Genomic DNA, 13935 nt, shown 5'->3' with positions numbered 1-13935 from the left:
TCATTATATTATAAGCAAAACAAGATCAAAATGACAAAATTTCAATGTATAGAAGTTGAGATATTGAATTTTAAAAGCATAAATGGAATAAAGCGCGTAGAAGCAAGTAGAGCTAAAAAAGGTTACTTTAGGTCAGGCTGGAGCGGGATAAAGTCAAAGTTAGGCCCACCTTGTGAATTTCCAGGCCAGCTACTGGACCTATAAGGACCCAGAGAACAAAGTACCTTTCCTGGTTTCAAGTAATGAGAAGCGTAAGTCTTCTCGATGCAGTGAACGCAATGTGTCAGTTCCGAACACGGGTGCAGGAGTCGAGAGGCGTTGAACGATTTGCCATATTCTGCCATGCAGTTGAGGAGATGCATCGATCTCATCAAACTGCAGTGGGAGCGATACGCTATCTGATACACCAATGCCTTTATTGCGAATCTCTGGAGGCAAAGCGCTGGTTCTGTGGCGATGCACTGATTTTACTCTTGCAACCAGGTCGATGCACCATTTTTGTTACACACAGACAGGATATTCGTCAAAATCTGTGTTGCAAGTATCTGGACCACTTCCAGTGTGCCGGGCTCATGAACAGGGATAGAGATTTTGATATCCCTGAGTCTCAAGCAACAGGAGGCAAGCCAACAAGCACCCTGGAGATCACTTAGAGGGAAGGCCCAGCTCAGCAGAGTCAGAGAGCAGCAGGCAGCAGGACAACGCAAGTGAAAAGTAGGCCTTCCAAATCTGCAGTCCAAATATGAGTCCTTTAAGCAGCAGAGCAGTCCTTCTGACAGAGGTTCAGTTCAATATCCAGAAATGTCTGATTTTAGTGGGTCAGAGACCCAGTACTTATACCCAAAAGTGCCTTTGATGTGGCGGGTGACTTCAAAGCAGCTCTCTGAAGTGCAAAAATATCCCTTTCAACCCAGTACTTCCTGCGAGGCTGTCTGTGGGGAGTAATTAATACTTTGCGTGGGGACTGCCTATTCAAGTGAAGTGTTTGCCCCTCCCTTCCATTCTGCCTAGGAAAGATCATCATCAGCAGATGGATCTAAATGTATACTCAGATACACCTATCTGTGTCCATTGTGGCTGTCTAGAGGGAATGCACAAAGCGAAACTGTCACCCCCCACGACCTGTATTGGACAGAGAGTATCAGGCACACAGAGCAGTAAGTGCAGAGACATATCCACTTTATAAAAGAGGCATTTCTTAAACAGTAATGTTAAAAATTCAACTTCACCAGTAAGGAGGATTTGTCATTACCATTCCAAAGATATATAACATGAAAAAGCTACTCCTCTCTGATTGGGAATTAAAGCTTAATAGTGTATTAAGGAACTTTCAATGCTAGCCTATGAGAGGAGTAGGCCTCACAAGTCCTATCTTTTACTGACATAGCCCCCCTACCGTTAGGGCTACTTAGGGAGAACCTTAGGGGTGACATGTGTAAAACAGGGCCATTTCAGGCTTAACAAGTAGTTTTAAATGCCAAGTCGGAGTGGCAGTAAAGTGCACACACAAGCACTCAGTGGCAGGCCTTGACAAGTTTGAAAGGCAATTCCTGGGGGGCGCAGTCTGACCACCGAAGAAGATGGCTGCCTGAGTCGCGGGCTCCGCCGGGAGAGGAGTTTCGATCGCCAGCGATGCACTTACCTATGTTGCAAGGTATACGCTTTTGCTGAATTTTGCCTTCTTGAAGGCTGGGGAAACGTTTGCTCCGGGACCCGGGGCTGTCCGGCATTCCAAATTGCCTCTTTTATCGCTGATGTCTCTATAAGGGGAGCGTGACATCAGCTGGCATGCGCTTCTTCTGGAATCCTTGGTCCTCGCATGCACCGAGGCAGAGATTCCTTTCATTGTCTCCGCCCCTTTAGGCGCGTCTCCCCATCTGACAGGAATCATGGGGAGAGCTATGAGGCACATGAATTTCGGCTGCAGTAACGTTTATATTTAAAAGCCTCAAAATTATTACATTTTTAACTGCAGTGAAACGTGTTCACTTCCCTAGCAATCACCTCAAATATATCCTGACTGCCCAAAATAGCAACCACGGCGCTTGAAACACTTCAAATGCAAATAAAGACAGACTGCAATTATGCGCAAGCTACACCAATATAAAGCTTATGTGGAGGTGAAAGGAATCTATATCTGCTTATAATTATCAACAGTTTGAGGAAGCTCTCTACATATATATAAATTATTGTTTTATAAAGCAACATTTACTGCGCAGGGAACATATCCTTATGGATTCTATAAGACTGTGACTTTGGTCATATGTGAAACCCTCGAAATAATGTGCAATAGGGAAACTCACATTCAGTCAAGATAAGGCGCATTTAACTCCATAATTTACTAATAATATTTTGTAGACATACTTTGTTGTACAACCGCACGTTTGCTGCATCATATATAAATACTGGAAGAGGTTATATATTCTGAGGAGCTTATGCAGCGATTCTGACTCCAGAAATTTCCACATAACTCGCTACTGAGACCTGTGGGTTCATCCTTATTTTGATGACAGTTCTTTACCCGTCTGTTCTCACTTTTAAACACAACTTTCAGGAAAAGCTCCTATACTCCATATAACATTTTGCCTCACACAGTATACCAAGCCTTACACATTACCTGGCATCTATGTCATTTCTATTTAATTGGACCGGGTAACTTCCAAAATGAAGGTTTTAAACAATTGTCAGTCTTGATCTAGGCTACCAGCATTCTCTACAGTTGTGTTCTCATTAATAATTCTTACATGATCAATACCCTCAATGATTTTTAATCATCTAGTGAGGGCATTACTCTGAAGCACCACTATAGTGGTCTACATTTTGTACCTACACACTATTGTGGAGTCCAATCTTAATGTCAACCAACAAGCTCGAGTCTACTTCCTCTACACCCCTTCTATTTGCTGAAGTCCTTAAAAAACCAAGCAAAATGCCTACAAAGGGAAGTACTCCCTCTACAAAGAAATCATCTCAGAATGTCATTACTTCCCCACAAGATGACACAATGAATTGTATCCTACAGGAAATCTCCACTGTCAGTCAACGACCAGAGGATATGGACGCTAATATATTATCCTTTGCAACTGAAACTAAAACTATCAGTGTAGAACTTTCAGGATTTCATACAAAAACTGATGAGTTAGACCTAAGACTAAGAATAGTATAAAGTCGTCTTAAAGAAGTACAAAACAAGGACCAAGAACTCTTATTTCTTCGCAGTAAGGTAGTTGATTTGGAAGACCGTGCTAGACGAGACAATTTTCGCTTCTTTGGATTTCCGGAAAACATTTCAGGGTCAAAATGCTCGGTTATTTCTGTGCATTATCCTTCCAAAGTTAACTAATATCTCATTTGATCCTCCATTAGAAATTCAAAGAGCTCATCGCATTGGACCTTTGCGGAAGGATCAAACAGATAGACCGAGACCCCTCATTGCTTGTTTCTTAAGACGTGAACAAGTTAGGCAATTACTAACTGCAACAAAATCACAAAGTTCCTTCTCATATATTGGATATGTCATTCATATAGCCACAGAATTTTCTAAAGAGCCCAATGAATAAAGCAAAGCATTCCTCGCCATCAGGTCCCAATTAAGACGGATGGACATTAAATACGGTTTATTCAAACCAGCTCGCTTTCGAATCACAAAGAACGGTGATTCTAGAGACTTCTTTGATCCAGGAGATTTGCAACAATTCAATTTTTAGATCAGATGAAAATACAAGATATGGAAACAGTGGATGCTTCAACTGGTAATGCTCATACACATTTAGGTCCTTTACTACATCTATTTGATAATTGAAGACGTAATTTCAAAATCCAAGGTATAAAAGAAGAGATCTAGATCGATCTGTTTGTGTCAGCTAGAGTCCATGCGAAGAATGGGGATCACAAAGTATTTAGCACTGAAGTCACTGAAGAGACGGCTTCCCGACCTCACGCTTGATCCCTTTTTACAAGTCCTGAGGGCCAAATTGCTGCCGACATTGACATACAGGAGTGAGGCTCTTAAAGGTAAAGATGCAGCAGTCTTAGATGTCTTAGACGTCATAACAGCCAACTCCTATAGAGCAATATTCCATCTCTAAAAATATGTCTCCCAGCTCAAATCCGGTTAGAATTTGGGATCCAAAGACAAACGTTGGAAAGAAGGAGTACCTACGTTAAAAGTTGGCACAAAATTTGAAGTGCCGAGGCTGGATCTTTAAACTCCCACCTCTGGAAAGCCTTGCACAATCAAGAAAAATGTCCTGCCAGGGACTTTCTGTTTGGCTCTATTGAGTTAATGGGCCTGACCGAGCTTTGGGCTGTTCCAACAGACCATATTTCCTTCACAAAAGCAGTGAGAACAACAACATCCATGCTATCTGTCCTAGAAGACAAAGCAATTCTTACTAATAAGGCACATAGCTGGATAGTGCTCAGTGACTATGTAAGGCAAAAACTCCAAGCCTACTTGAGTGCCGGAATTAAGATAAGCAGGAAAGAAAACTTACTAAGGTTACGCTTGGGGTAATTGCGATCAAACCCCATCTTCCACCATGGGAAAAGAAAGGAGGCACTCCGACTTGTCGTCTATGCGGAAGTGGGAAGGAAGACATCACTCACGTAACTTGCAACTGTCCCAATTTAAAGGACATAGGATGCACCTTGCTACGTCCCTTTTTCAGGCATTACGGCATCCGGTCCTGTAGGCAGGCAGTGAAGCCTTGCTTCAATCCTACTGACGTTCAGCTTAACTGTCCGCTAACAAAATGTTTTGAACTGGTAACTAAGAGACTTAAAATCTTGTCATTATCCAAAACATTCTAAAATGCTCCTTAAGTATATTAATTCCCTATCTTGTATTAGTTGTACTTGCACTTTAATCACGAAGCCTCCAACTTGGACAATGGATCTGGTTAAGCTGTGCCATCCGACTTGAGAAGTTGTGGTAGACATTGCAGTTAGTATCAAATGAGATGTAAAAAGTTCTGAAAATCTTTTTTAAAACAGCTGATTGTATACAGTAGGAATATGTAATTGTTGACTCTTTTATATTATGCGGTTTTTAATAGTTTTTTAATGTATTTATCTATGCAAAATGGCAATCTTTCTGTCATGTATTTGCAAAGATTTTAATTAATCAAGCAAAATAAAATATTATCTTATCAGATGACAAGTCTTCAGCGTTGCATACTGTCCCTACTTTACACAAGACCAACAAAGAGATAAATCTCGTTCTCCTCTGAAATCAGCCTCTGATGAAGCGTGATAACAATCATTTTCATGATTTCAACTTAGTGACTGTAATTCATTTTATTTATCTCAACCCGAGATGGATATTTGCATTTTTATCATTAAGTAGGGTTGATTATTCAATAATAGGTTCTATTCTGTAACTTGAAGATATGTTTCAATCTCCTATAACGTAATAATATTGAAAATTATCTGTAGCATTTTGTCTTTTTATATATTAAACTACACTATTTTAATTAGAATGTTCTATTATAAAATATTATGCATTATTATTTCTCAATTTTTATTTATGCACACCCTCTATTCAACATATTTCCTCTATTCTAGGTTCTTGCTTAATCTCTAATGTATATGTATTCATGCATTATTTCGAATATACTCATATTTAATATCTAAAGTATTTATTATATTAATTTCATCATAGTTTACTGATTTTATTATCCTATACTGTATAGCTATTTATACTTTCTATTTATATAAATGTAATGTATTACTATGGTCTGCATTATAGTAATGTGTATATCTTATCTAGTTACAGGTTATCTACTGAAAGATGGAACTATGGTTAAGCTTTATATAACTTTACATATTTAAATATCATCTTTAATGTATTATATTGGTATGTTTTAGATCATATTGTTTTAGTCAGATATTATTTTATGAAATAATGCATAATATTGTTTAATTAAATTTATACCTCTAATATAATCTATGAAGCATTTTTTCTCCTCTTACACATATTAAATCAATTTCTAACTTATAGATATTTTACACTATAATAAATATTTCCATTTCTAATATGTTAAGCATTTCTTATAATCACAAAGTACTAATCTCATTACTATCCAAAGTTAGTATCCTGTTACCCTATATATGTCCTCATATTTTATCCTCACATAGCCTTAATATATTCCTATATTCTATGTTAAAGTCAGAGGTTTATACTCAGTTACAATTATATACTGAACAATGGAAAATTCTTTCTAATGTATTGTCATTATTCCATTATTTATTACAATATATTGTTATATTGTCAAGATCAGATGTTATATTATGAAATTCCATGCAGCACTGTCTAATCCATTTTATATTTTATATCACTTGTATTTATCATACTTCTTCTACTATTTTTATCCAATCTCCTTTTTAATTTACATACCTTCATGCAATATAATGCATGTTTATTTACCTGATACAAAGCATATTTCTTATAAATACAAGACATGCATTTCATCATAGATCCTCATAGCTTAATGATCTTATTATCATATAATATAGTTGTATTTATATTCGATCTTTACATAGCTATTACGCATTGGTATATTCTACATTATAATATGATGTGTATATGATCACCCACACTTACTATCCTTTTGTCAGAGCTCCTCTCCAAGGTGGTGTCTTAGGAGAACCAGACCTGCGGTTAACAGTTTGATAGTTTTAGTGCTTGAATCATTCTCTATCATTTACATATCTTAATTGCTGTCTTTTTAAATCTTATTACATCTACAATTCTTTTTTTTTATTCTAAGACTTCAAACATTCTTTGTTTTATAGACTCTAAATATTCCCATTAAAAATCAGGGGTTCCTCTTTCCTATTTTTCACCCCCTCCTCCTTACCTTCCTCTTATCCCTTCTCTACTCTTTGGTCATATCCACCTCAACAGCAACACACCCTCTTTCTATCATAACATGGAATGTTCATAGTCTCACTCATTACATCAAACGGAAAAAGTGCTGTCATATCTCCAATCTAAAAAGGCGCATGTAGCATTATTACAAGAGACACACATAGATGCATTGGAATCTGAGAAGTTGTGTAGAGACTGGGTTGGTAAAGTGATTCATAGTAGCGTACAGAAAAATGACCAGACACATAAAGGACCCACTCACAAATGTGGCGTTGCTATCCTTATCTGTAAATCCCTCCATGTTAAGATATTTAAGACATGAGCAGATCCACAAGGCCATTATACATTTGCCAAATTACGTATCAGAGACACATGTATTTGTGTAGGTTCAGTCTATGCCCCCACCGGAACAAAAAAATAATGTTTTCTCCATTTGAACCGCTTATTAACAGAGATTGGTGCATTGCATTATCTCATAGGTGGTGATTGGAATATCGTGAGAGATCCAGTCTTAGACAAAACAAGTCCGTTAGATAAAAGTAATGCAGCAGACACACTAACAGACCATGGCTTAATTGACCACTGGTATCTCGCCCATCCATCAGATACTGAATATACATTTTTATCCCCAATGCACGGCACCTTGTCTTGTTTGGATTATTTTTTAGTATCCTAGGGAATGATCCAATCGGATCAAGACTCATATATCTTTGAAGCTGCATTATCTGATCACTCCCCAGTTTTCTTGGCTCTGGAAATTAATTTACCCAGACCAGGACGCAAACCTTGGCCCATGAATATACACAGACACAAATCTCCCAAGGGTAAAACTCAGTTACAAACTTACTTTCAAGATTATTTATCCACAAATCAGGGCTCTGTAACTTCAAGCAGAATGATGTGGGCTGTGGCTAAAGCTACTATTAGAGGTCAACTAATGCCTGAAGCAGCACTGGCTAATAAGAGAAGAGCTGCACGACAAAAAGAATTAGAGCAGGAAATATTACTATACACCTGCTTATATACCAAGAAACCAACCTTACACAATCACAAATCTTTAGAACAAGCCCGAATGGCACTAAATAGTCTCTTTACATCTAAGGCAGAATTCGCACTTCAAAGAATGAAAATGAGACACTACGAACAAAGGGAAAAGGCAGGCAGATTGTTAGCGGCACAACTAAGACAAAGAGAAGCAGCTATGTCAATCTCAGCTATCAAGCAAAACCAAAGGGGATGATGGACGGAGTGTTGAACATTGCAAGCATTGCAAGCGGAAACAAGCATCCTGTGTCCGGTCCCAGGATGCTTGTTTCTGGTCCAGGGAAGACATGGCTTGGCATTTCGGGCTGGACTGTTCCCATGAGGCACAGGATCAGACTGATTTGCATATGTCCATGTCTGAACTGGGGTGGCAGAGTGAGCTAAAGAATGATGATGGATTAAATCCAGATCAGTTGACTGGGGGTGAGTGCTTTCAATGTTTAACACTCCGTCCATCATCCCCTTTGGTTTTGCTTTGTTTGCCCTAAGTTGGCAGGGTATACCTAGATGTGGGTCCCTTGCTCACTTTGCCACTGGATTCAAGCTAGCCTGGCAGATGATGGCTGATTAACCAGAAACCGGTCCCAGGATGCGTGTTTCCGGTCCAGGGAAGACATGGCTTGGCAGTTCGGGCTGGACTGTTCCCATGAGGCACAGGGTCAGACTGATTTGCATATGGCCATGTCTGAACTGGGGTGACGGAGTGAGCTAAAGAATGATGATGGATTTAAACCCAGATCAGTTGACTGGGGGTGAGTGCTTGCAATGTTCAACACTCCGTCCATCATCCCCTTTGGTTTTGCTTTAATCTCAGCTATCAAATCATCCCAAGGTACCATTCTTACTAGGCCACAAGACGTAGTAAATGAATTAGCTTCTTTTTATACATCTCTTCACACACCTAAGAAACAAACTGACATGGAAGAATTGACTGACTTTTTTTCAAAGGTAGATCTTCCCCGTCTTTCTGATGAAGGTAGAGCCCTTCTAAAGGGAGAGATTAGCAAGTATGAAATTGCACAATCCATATCCAAACTATTATATCATAAAGCTTCTGGGGAGGATGGATTTCCATCTGAATTCTATTGCTGGTCTGGGTATAAGGTGATTGATACATTACATGCTGCATTCCAGGAGGCTGATCTAGAACATTCCCTACGTCCTATCTCTAACAAAGCAATAATTGCAGTGCTTCCTAAACCTGGAAAGGACTCTTTACTCTGTGCCAGCTATTGACCTGTTTCACTTTTGAATTGTGATGTAAAAATTCTTGCCAGCATTCTAGCCTCTCGTCTCAAGAAGGTATTACCTTCTATAATCCACCCAACTCAAGTGGGTTTTGTTCCAGGGCGTTCTTCTAGGAACCACATACGAACATTGGCACATACTTTATGGCATTCCCAAAGTCTCCCACAATATGCACTGGCTTTATCATTAGACACTGAAAAGGCCTTTGATCGCATAGAATGGGAATATATTTTCAAAGTACTGGAACACTTCTGCTTAGGGACTCAGTTTATCCAAAAAATACATCTTCTATATGACAATCATTCTGCACAAGTAAATTGTGGGGGTTTTCAATCAGAACCATTTCTAATCTTAAGAGAGACACGTCAGGGTTGTCCTTTATCACCACTTCTTTTTCTTTTGGCATTAGAACCTCTGGTAGCCACTATCCGTCAATCAGATGAAATCATGAGCATAGATCTCCCCACAGGTAAATAAAAAATGCATATATATGCAGATGACATTTTACTCACTCTCTCGGATCTTCTTCGCTCCCTATCATATTTGTTCCAAATCATACATACCTTTTCATCCTTTTCAGGTTTATAAAATAAATTGGGACAAAAGCAAAGCTCTACCAATTTCGGATGGTATCATAAAGGCGGCTATTCATGGTTTCCCTTTCCCTTGGCAATTTTCACACCTTAAATATCTAGGTATATTAATAGATAAAGGTATGGAATGTATGGTTTCTGACAATCTTAATCCATTGATTACTCACATGCAGAGTTGTTTTGATAAATGGAAAATTCTGAATCTTTCCATGTGGGGAAGAGTGCAAACTGGTAAAATGGTTAGTTTACCACCTTTTTTTATATACCCTAGGCATGCTTCCTCTTCACATTCCCTTATCTACACTGAGACTTATAGATTCCAAAATAAAATCCTTTAGATGGGGTACCATATAACCTCATTTAGCTATAACTAAATTAAAAGCAAATCACACTTATTGAGGAATGAGTCTCCCTTCAATTGAACATTATAATCTGGCATTCCAACTTTCTCAACTCTCATACATGTTACCGGGAATCTCTGATGTCCCTCAATGGGTTCATGTAGAACGACATCTCTTAGCCACTGATCCAGGCATCTCTGCATTATATGGAATTAAAATTATGCATCCAAAATTTAAAAACCCAATTTTATCAGCAATGCTCAAGTCCTGGGAAAGAGCACCCCGATTATTAGATTTAAACCCGAATATTCATGAAAAAGCCCCTATTTGGAATAATATCAGTATTCATATAGATTAGAAAGTGCTTTCCTGGCCATTATGGCATTTAGGAGCTATTCAAACATTAGATCAGCTTTTCCACAATGGTGATTTTAAATCCTTCTCACAACTTAGAGAAGAATTTGGTCTTCCAATGGATCAGTGTTTGAAATATTCTCAACTTCGACAATGTTTGAAGAAACACTTCCCTCTCCCTTCTGCCATACTTCAGACTTCACACATAGTCACATATTTAAATATTTAGGGCAAACATTAAATTGATAATATCAGGTCTTTACAAAATCTTTACACTGCATGTTCATTTTCAACCCTTGTCACAGACGCTGCAAATTAAATGGCAAAATCGGCTTTCAGTATCTTACATACTGGAGAATTTTGACAAAGGCACCCGTGAAGCTAGACTAAAATTCTGCCCTTTTAAAACCCTTAAGGAATGGCATTGGTGCCCTGCAAAACTACAGAAAGCTGGTTTACTGTCGCATGCTAACTGCTGGAGATGCCCTAATACCAATTGTGACTCCACACACATTATATGTGATTGCCAAATGATACAACCTTTTTGGACTTATGTGGGTAGTATCTTACGATCTACAATGCCTTTATCTCATCTCTCTTCTGCTTACATCTGCTAATATTCTTCTTCATGATCTACGTCTCTCCTCAAACCTCAATGTCGCCTTTTTCATACAGCATTGCCCACCGCAAAAATCTGAACCTTACGACATTTGAAGTCCCTGTCTCCTCCTTCCTCCTTCACAAGAAGAATGGTTGACCACAATGATACACACAGCATCACACGAAAAAGTGATTTACAACCTCCAGAATCAAACTGACATATTCCTTTAGGTTTGGTCACCTTTCTTGAATATGAATAGTGGTATTAATATTGATGTAAATACCCACAATGATGTTGTTTCTTTAACTTAGTTCAACTCTTTTCTTTCCCCATACCCTTTATTCTTTCCCTCCCCTAGTTATTCTATTTTATCCCATTCTATCTTATTTTATTGAATCTTACCTTATTCTATCTCAACTTTTCTTATCTTATCCTATCTTATTCTCTTATCCTGTTTTATTTTCTTTAGTTTACATCATATTATACTATTTGATATCTAATTTCATTCTTCTGCATGTTCACATTACTTATTATCTTAAATATACTCTTCTTCTATTTCATCGATTTATTTAGTTATTTATTCAAATGTTTATTCATATTTATATATATATTGTATTTTTACAAACATTACTTATTACTTATGTATATTTCTGCTCAGAATGTATTTGTTTCTGTACTATGAATTATTGCCAGTTAAATGCTATTATCACTACTGTTCTTGTGGGGAATTTTTGAAAAAATGCTAAGAAAAAAAAGAAAAAAGAAAGGCTATTCATGTGGGTGGCACAATCACCACTAGTAGAATTCAACTTACTGGCGCTGTGTATATGGTATACCACCATATAACCACCTCTGGCAGTTGCTCAGCCTATACTATATGTCTCCTGAAGGAGGCTCCAAGTTGTAGGTATCTATATTGCACAGACTCTGCCATATCATACTCATAGTGCAAGACCTTAAATGTGACCCGTGCTTGCTCCCCCCCAGATATCGTCCAGCTGTTTTACACCAATCACGGCCCACTTTGAAAAGCCCTGCAAGCTGTTCACCTGCAGCAAGAGGTCACTGTCCTATAATGGGATTTGTGAGCTTACCCACCCATCCTAAGAAGTTAGTGGCTTCTCTCTGCACTCTTGCCACCATTTGGGTATGCATTTATAATTCCTGCTTCAGTGTCCGCCAATACAGAACTACTGCGTGCCCCCATGTCCCCTAGCCTCTCTATCCACCCAGTAGGCAGGGTTAACCACGCTCAGCAAACACCCAATCGTTAACCACCACCAATTGTGATGCCCAGTAATATTTAAGTATGCCTGGGGCTACCAGTCCCCAAATCTTCACAATTTTCAATCCGTGAAGTGACATTGGGGCTCCAGAAAGAGGTTGTCCTTTCCTCGGACGGTCCAAGAAGAGTTGAATTCAATGACCTTTGCTTCGAGTCCTTGGCAAGTGTAAAAACCGGTTATATGCTTCCAAAGTCAGGGACACAAGTGAGTTGTTGACAAGGCATTGGAATCTCAGAATGAGTCCAAGCATTGTGTATGGATGGTAGCATTAGGTACACCCAAACCCTGCAAGACACCCTACCTTACTAAGGCTTTGGAGATACTATCTAGATTTCCTATACAAATGGTCAATCCAGTTCCTGTGAGGTGACTTCTATGGGGCACCATAGTGCACCCTTACAAGCACAAAAAAGTGCACTATCTGTGGGAAAGAATGAAGAGATCCTATAAACAACTCTGTGTCAACATGAGCCCCAGTACTTGAGCCAGAGCTACATTAAAGCCACTATGGCACCACCAACGACCATGCAAGGGTGCCAGGTGGCAACAGACGTCCTAAAAAAGGAACTATTGCTAGAAGTAAAGCATGCAACCAAATGAAATGTTTTGTCTCAGGGTCCAAAATGTCTTACCCATGAAAGGACATGGGAAGTAACTGTGATAGGGAGGTGCCTTTAGTCATTCCAGGGTAAGTAAACTCACACACACATACACACACACACACACACACACACTAGCACTGAGTCATTAAAGAAGCATCCATACCTCCATGAGGGTCTCCTGATGAAGGTTAAATCTGATGGTCCACAGGTTGCCGATGATGGGCAGCGGGGTGGGTCCGGAAGGATACCTTCTCCTGGACCACTGAAGCTTGCAATACTGTGCTGTGATTACAGCCACCACCAGAACCATTAAGGCAGCACTGAGGGACAGCATGGTGGACACACGTCTCTCCTCTCTGATGTTCTCCTGTGCACAACCCTGACAGAACTGAATATTCTCTACCCACTTTCCCCTGTTCTGATCCCCTTTCTTTATCTTTCTGGACCTGCTTCTTCTCCCCCTTCTCTTTAGCTCTATTATCTATCTCGTTTTCTATTTCTGCCTTTTACATGTGAATTCTGTTTCTCCACATCCCTTCTTTTCTCTTGTGTTTTTCTAAGTTCTTCACTCTACCCTGCTTTCTCTCCTCTATTCCATCTGGGGCAGACCAAGCTGAGCTTTATTTATTCACTGGGCTGCCTTTATTCCAAATGTTTATGTAAATGTAAAACAAGTACTGTCTCTTCCCCGCCCTGGTGTCCTATAGCCTGAAGGGCACATGTTCAGCAATATTTTTCCAGGTTTCTACTCGTCCGCTTGCTTCTGCAACACATACGTGGACAATCTCAGGCACTGTACATTGTAAGCAGATTGCAAGTTACCAAAATGTTATGAACAAGGTTGCAGGTCGAACTCGTTTGTAAGGTCACGGCACTCCGATGTGGCTTCCAAAACTCTTTTAACGTATGGCAGAGAATGTTTTATATTTCAGAACACATGGTTGCACCTTTCCCCAAAAATCTTAAACCTTCATTCTCTTTATAGTATAAACATG

The 13935-nt window shown here is 39.2% G+C and overlaps 1 protein-coding gene across 1 annotated transcript in view; it reads right to left on the bottom strand.

Moving 5' to 3' along the window:
* LOC144792921 (cytochrome P450 2J4-like) overlaps positions 1-13531 on the bottom strand; it is a 97466-nt gene extending 83935 nt beyond the window's left edge. The window contains exon 1 of the mRNA XM_078668122.1: positions 13104-13531. Coding sequence (XP_078524248.1) covers positions 13104-13274 — 171 coding nt within the window. The 5' untranslated portion in view covers positions 13275-13531. The remainder of the gene's footprint in view (positions 1-13103) is intronic.
* Positions 13532-13935: the final 404 nt, after the last annotated feature.

Source organism: Lissotriton helveticus, chromosome 11 (genome assembly GCF_964261635.1).
Source record: "Lissotriton helveticus chromosome 11, aLisHel1.1, whole genome shotgun sequence".
Lineage (NCBI taxonomy): Eukaryota > Metazoa > Chordata > Amphibia > Caudata > Salamandridae > Lissotriton > Lissotriton helveticus.
Note: the sequence above shows the minus strand (reverse complement) of the source record. Positions and strands in the feature narration are given on the sequence as shown.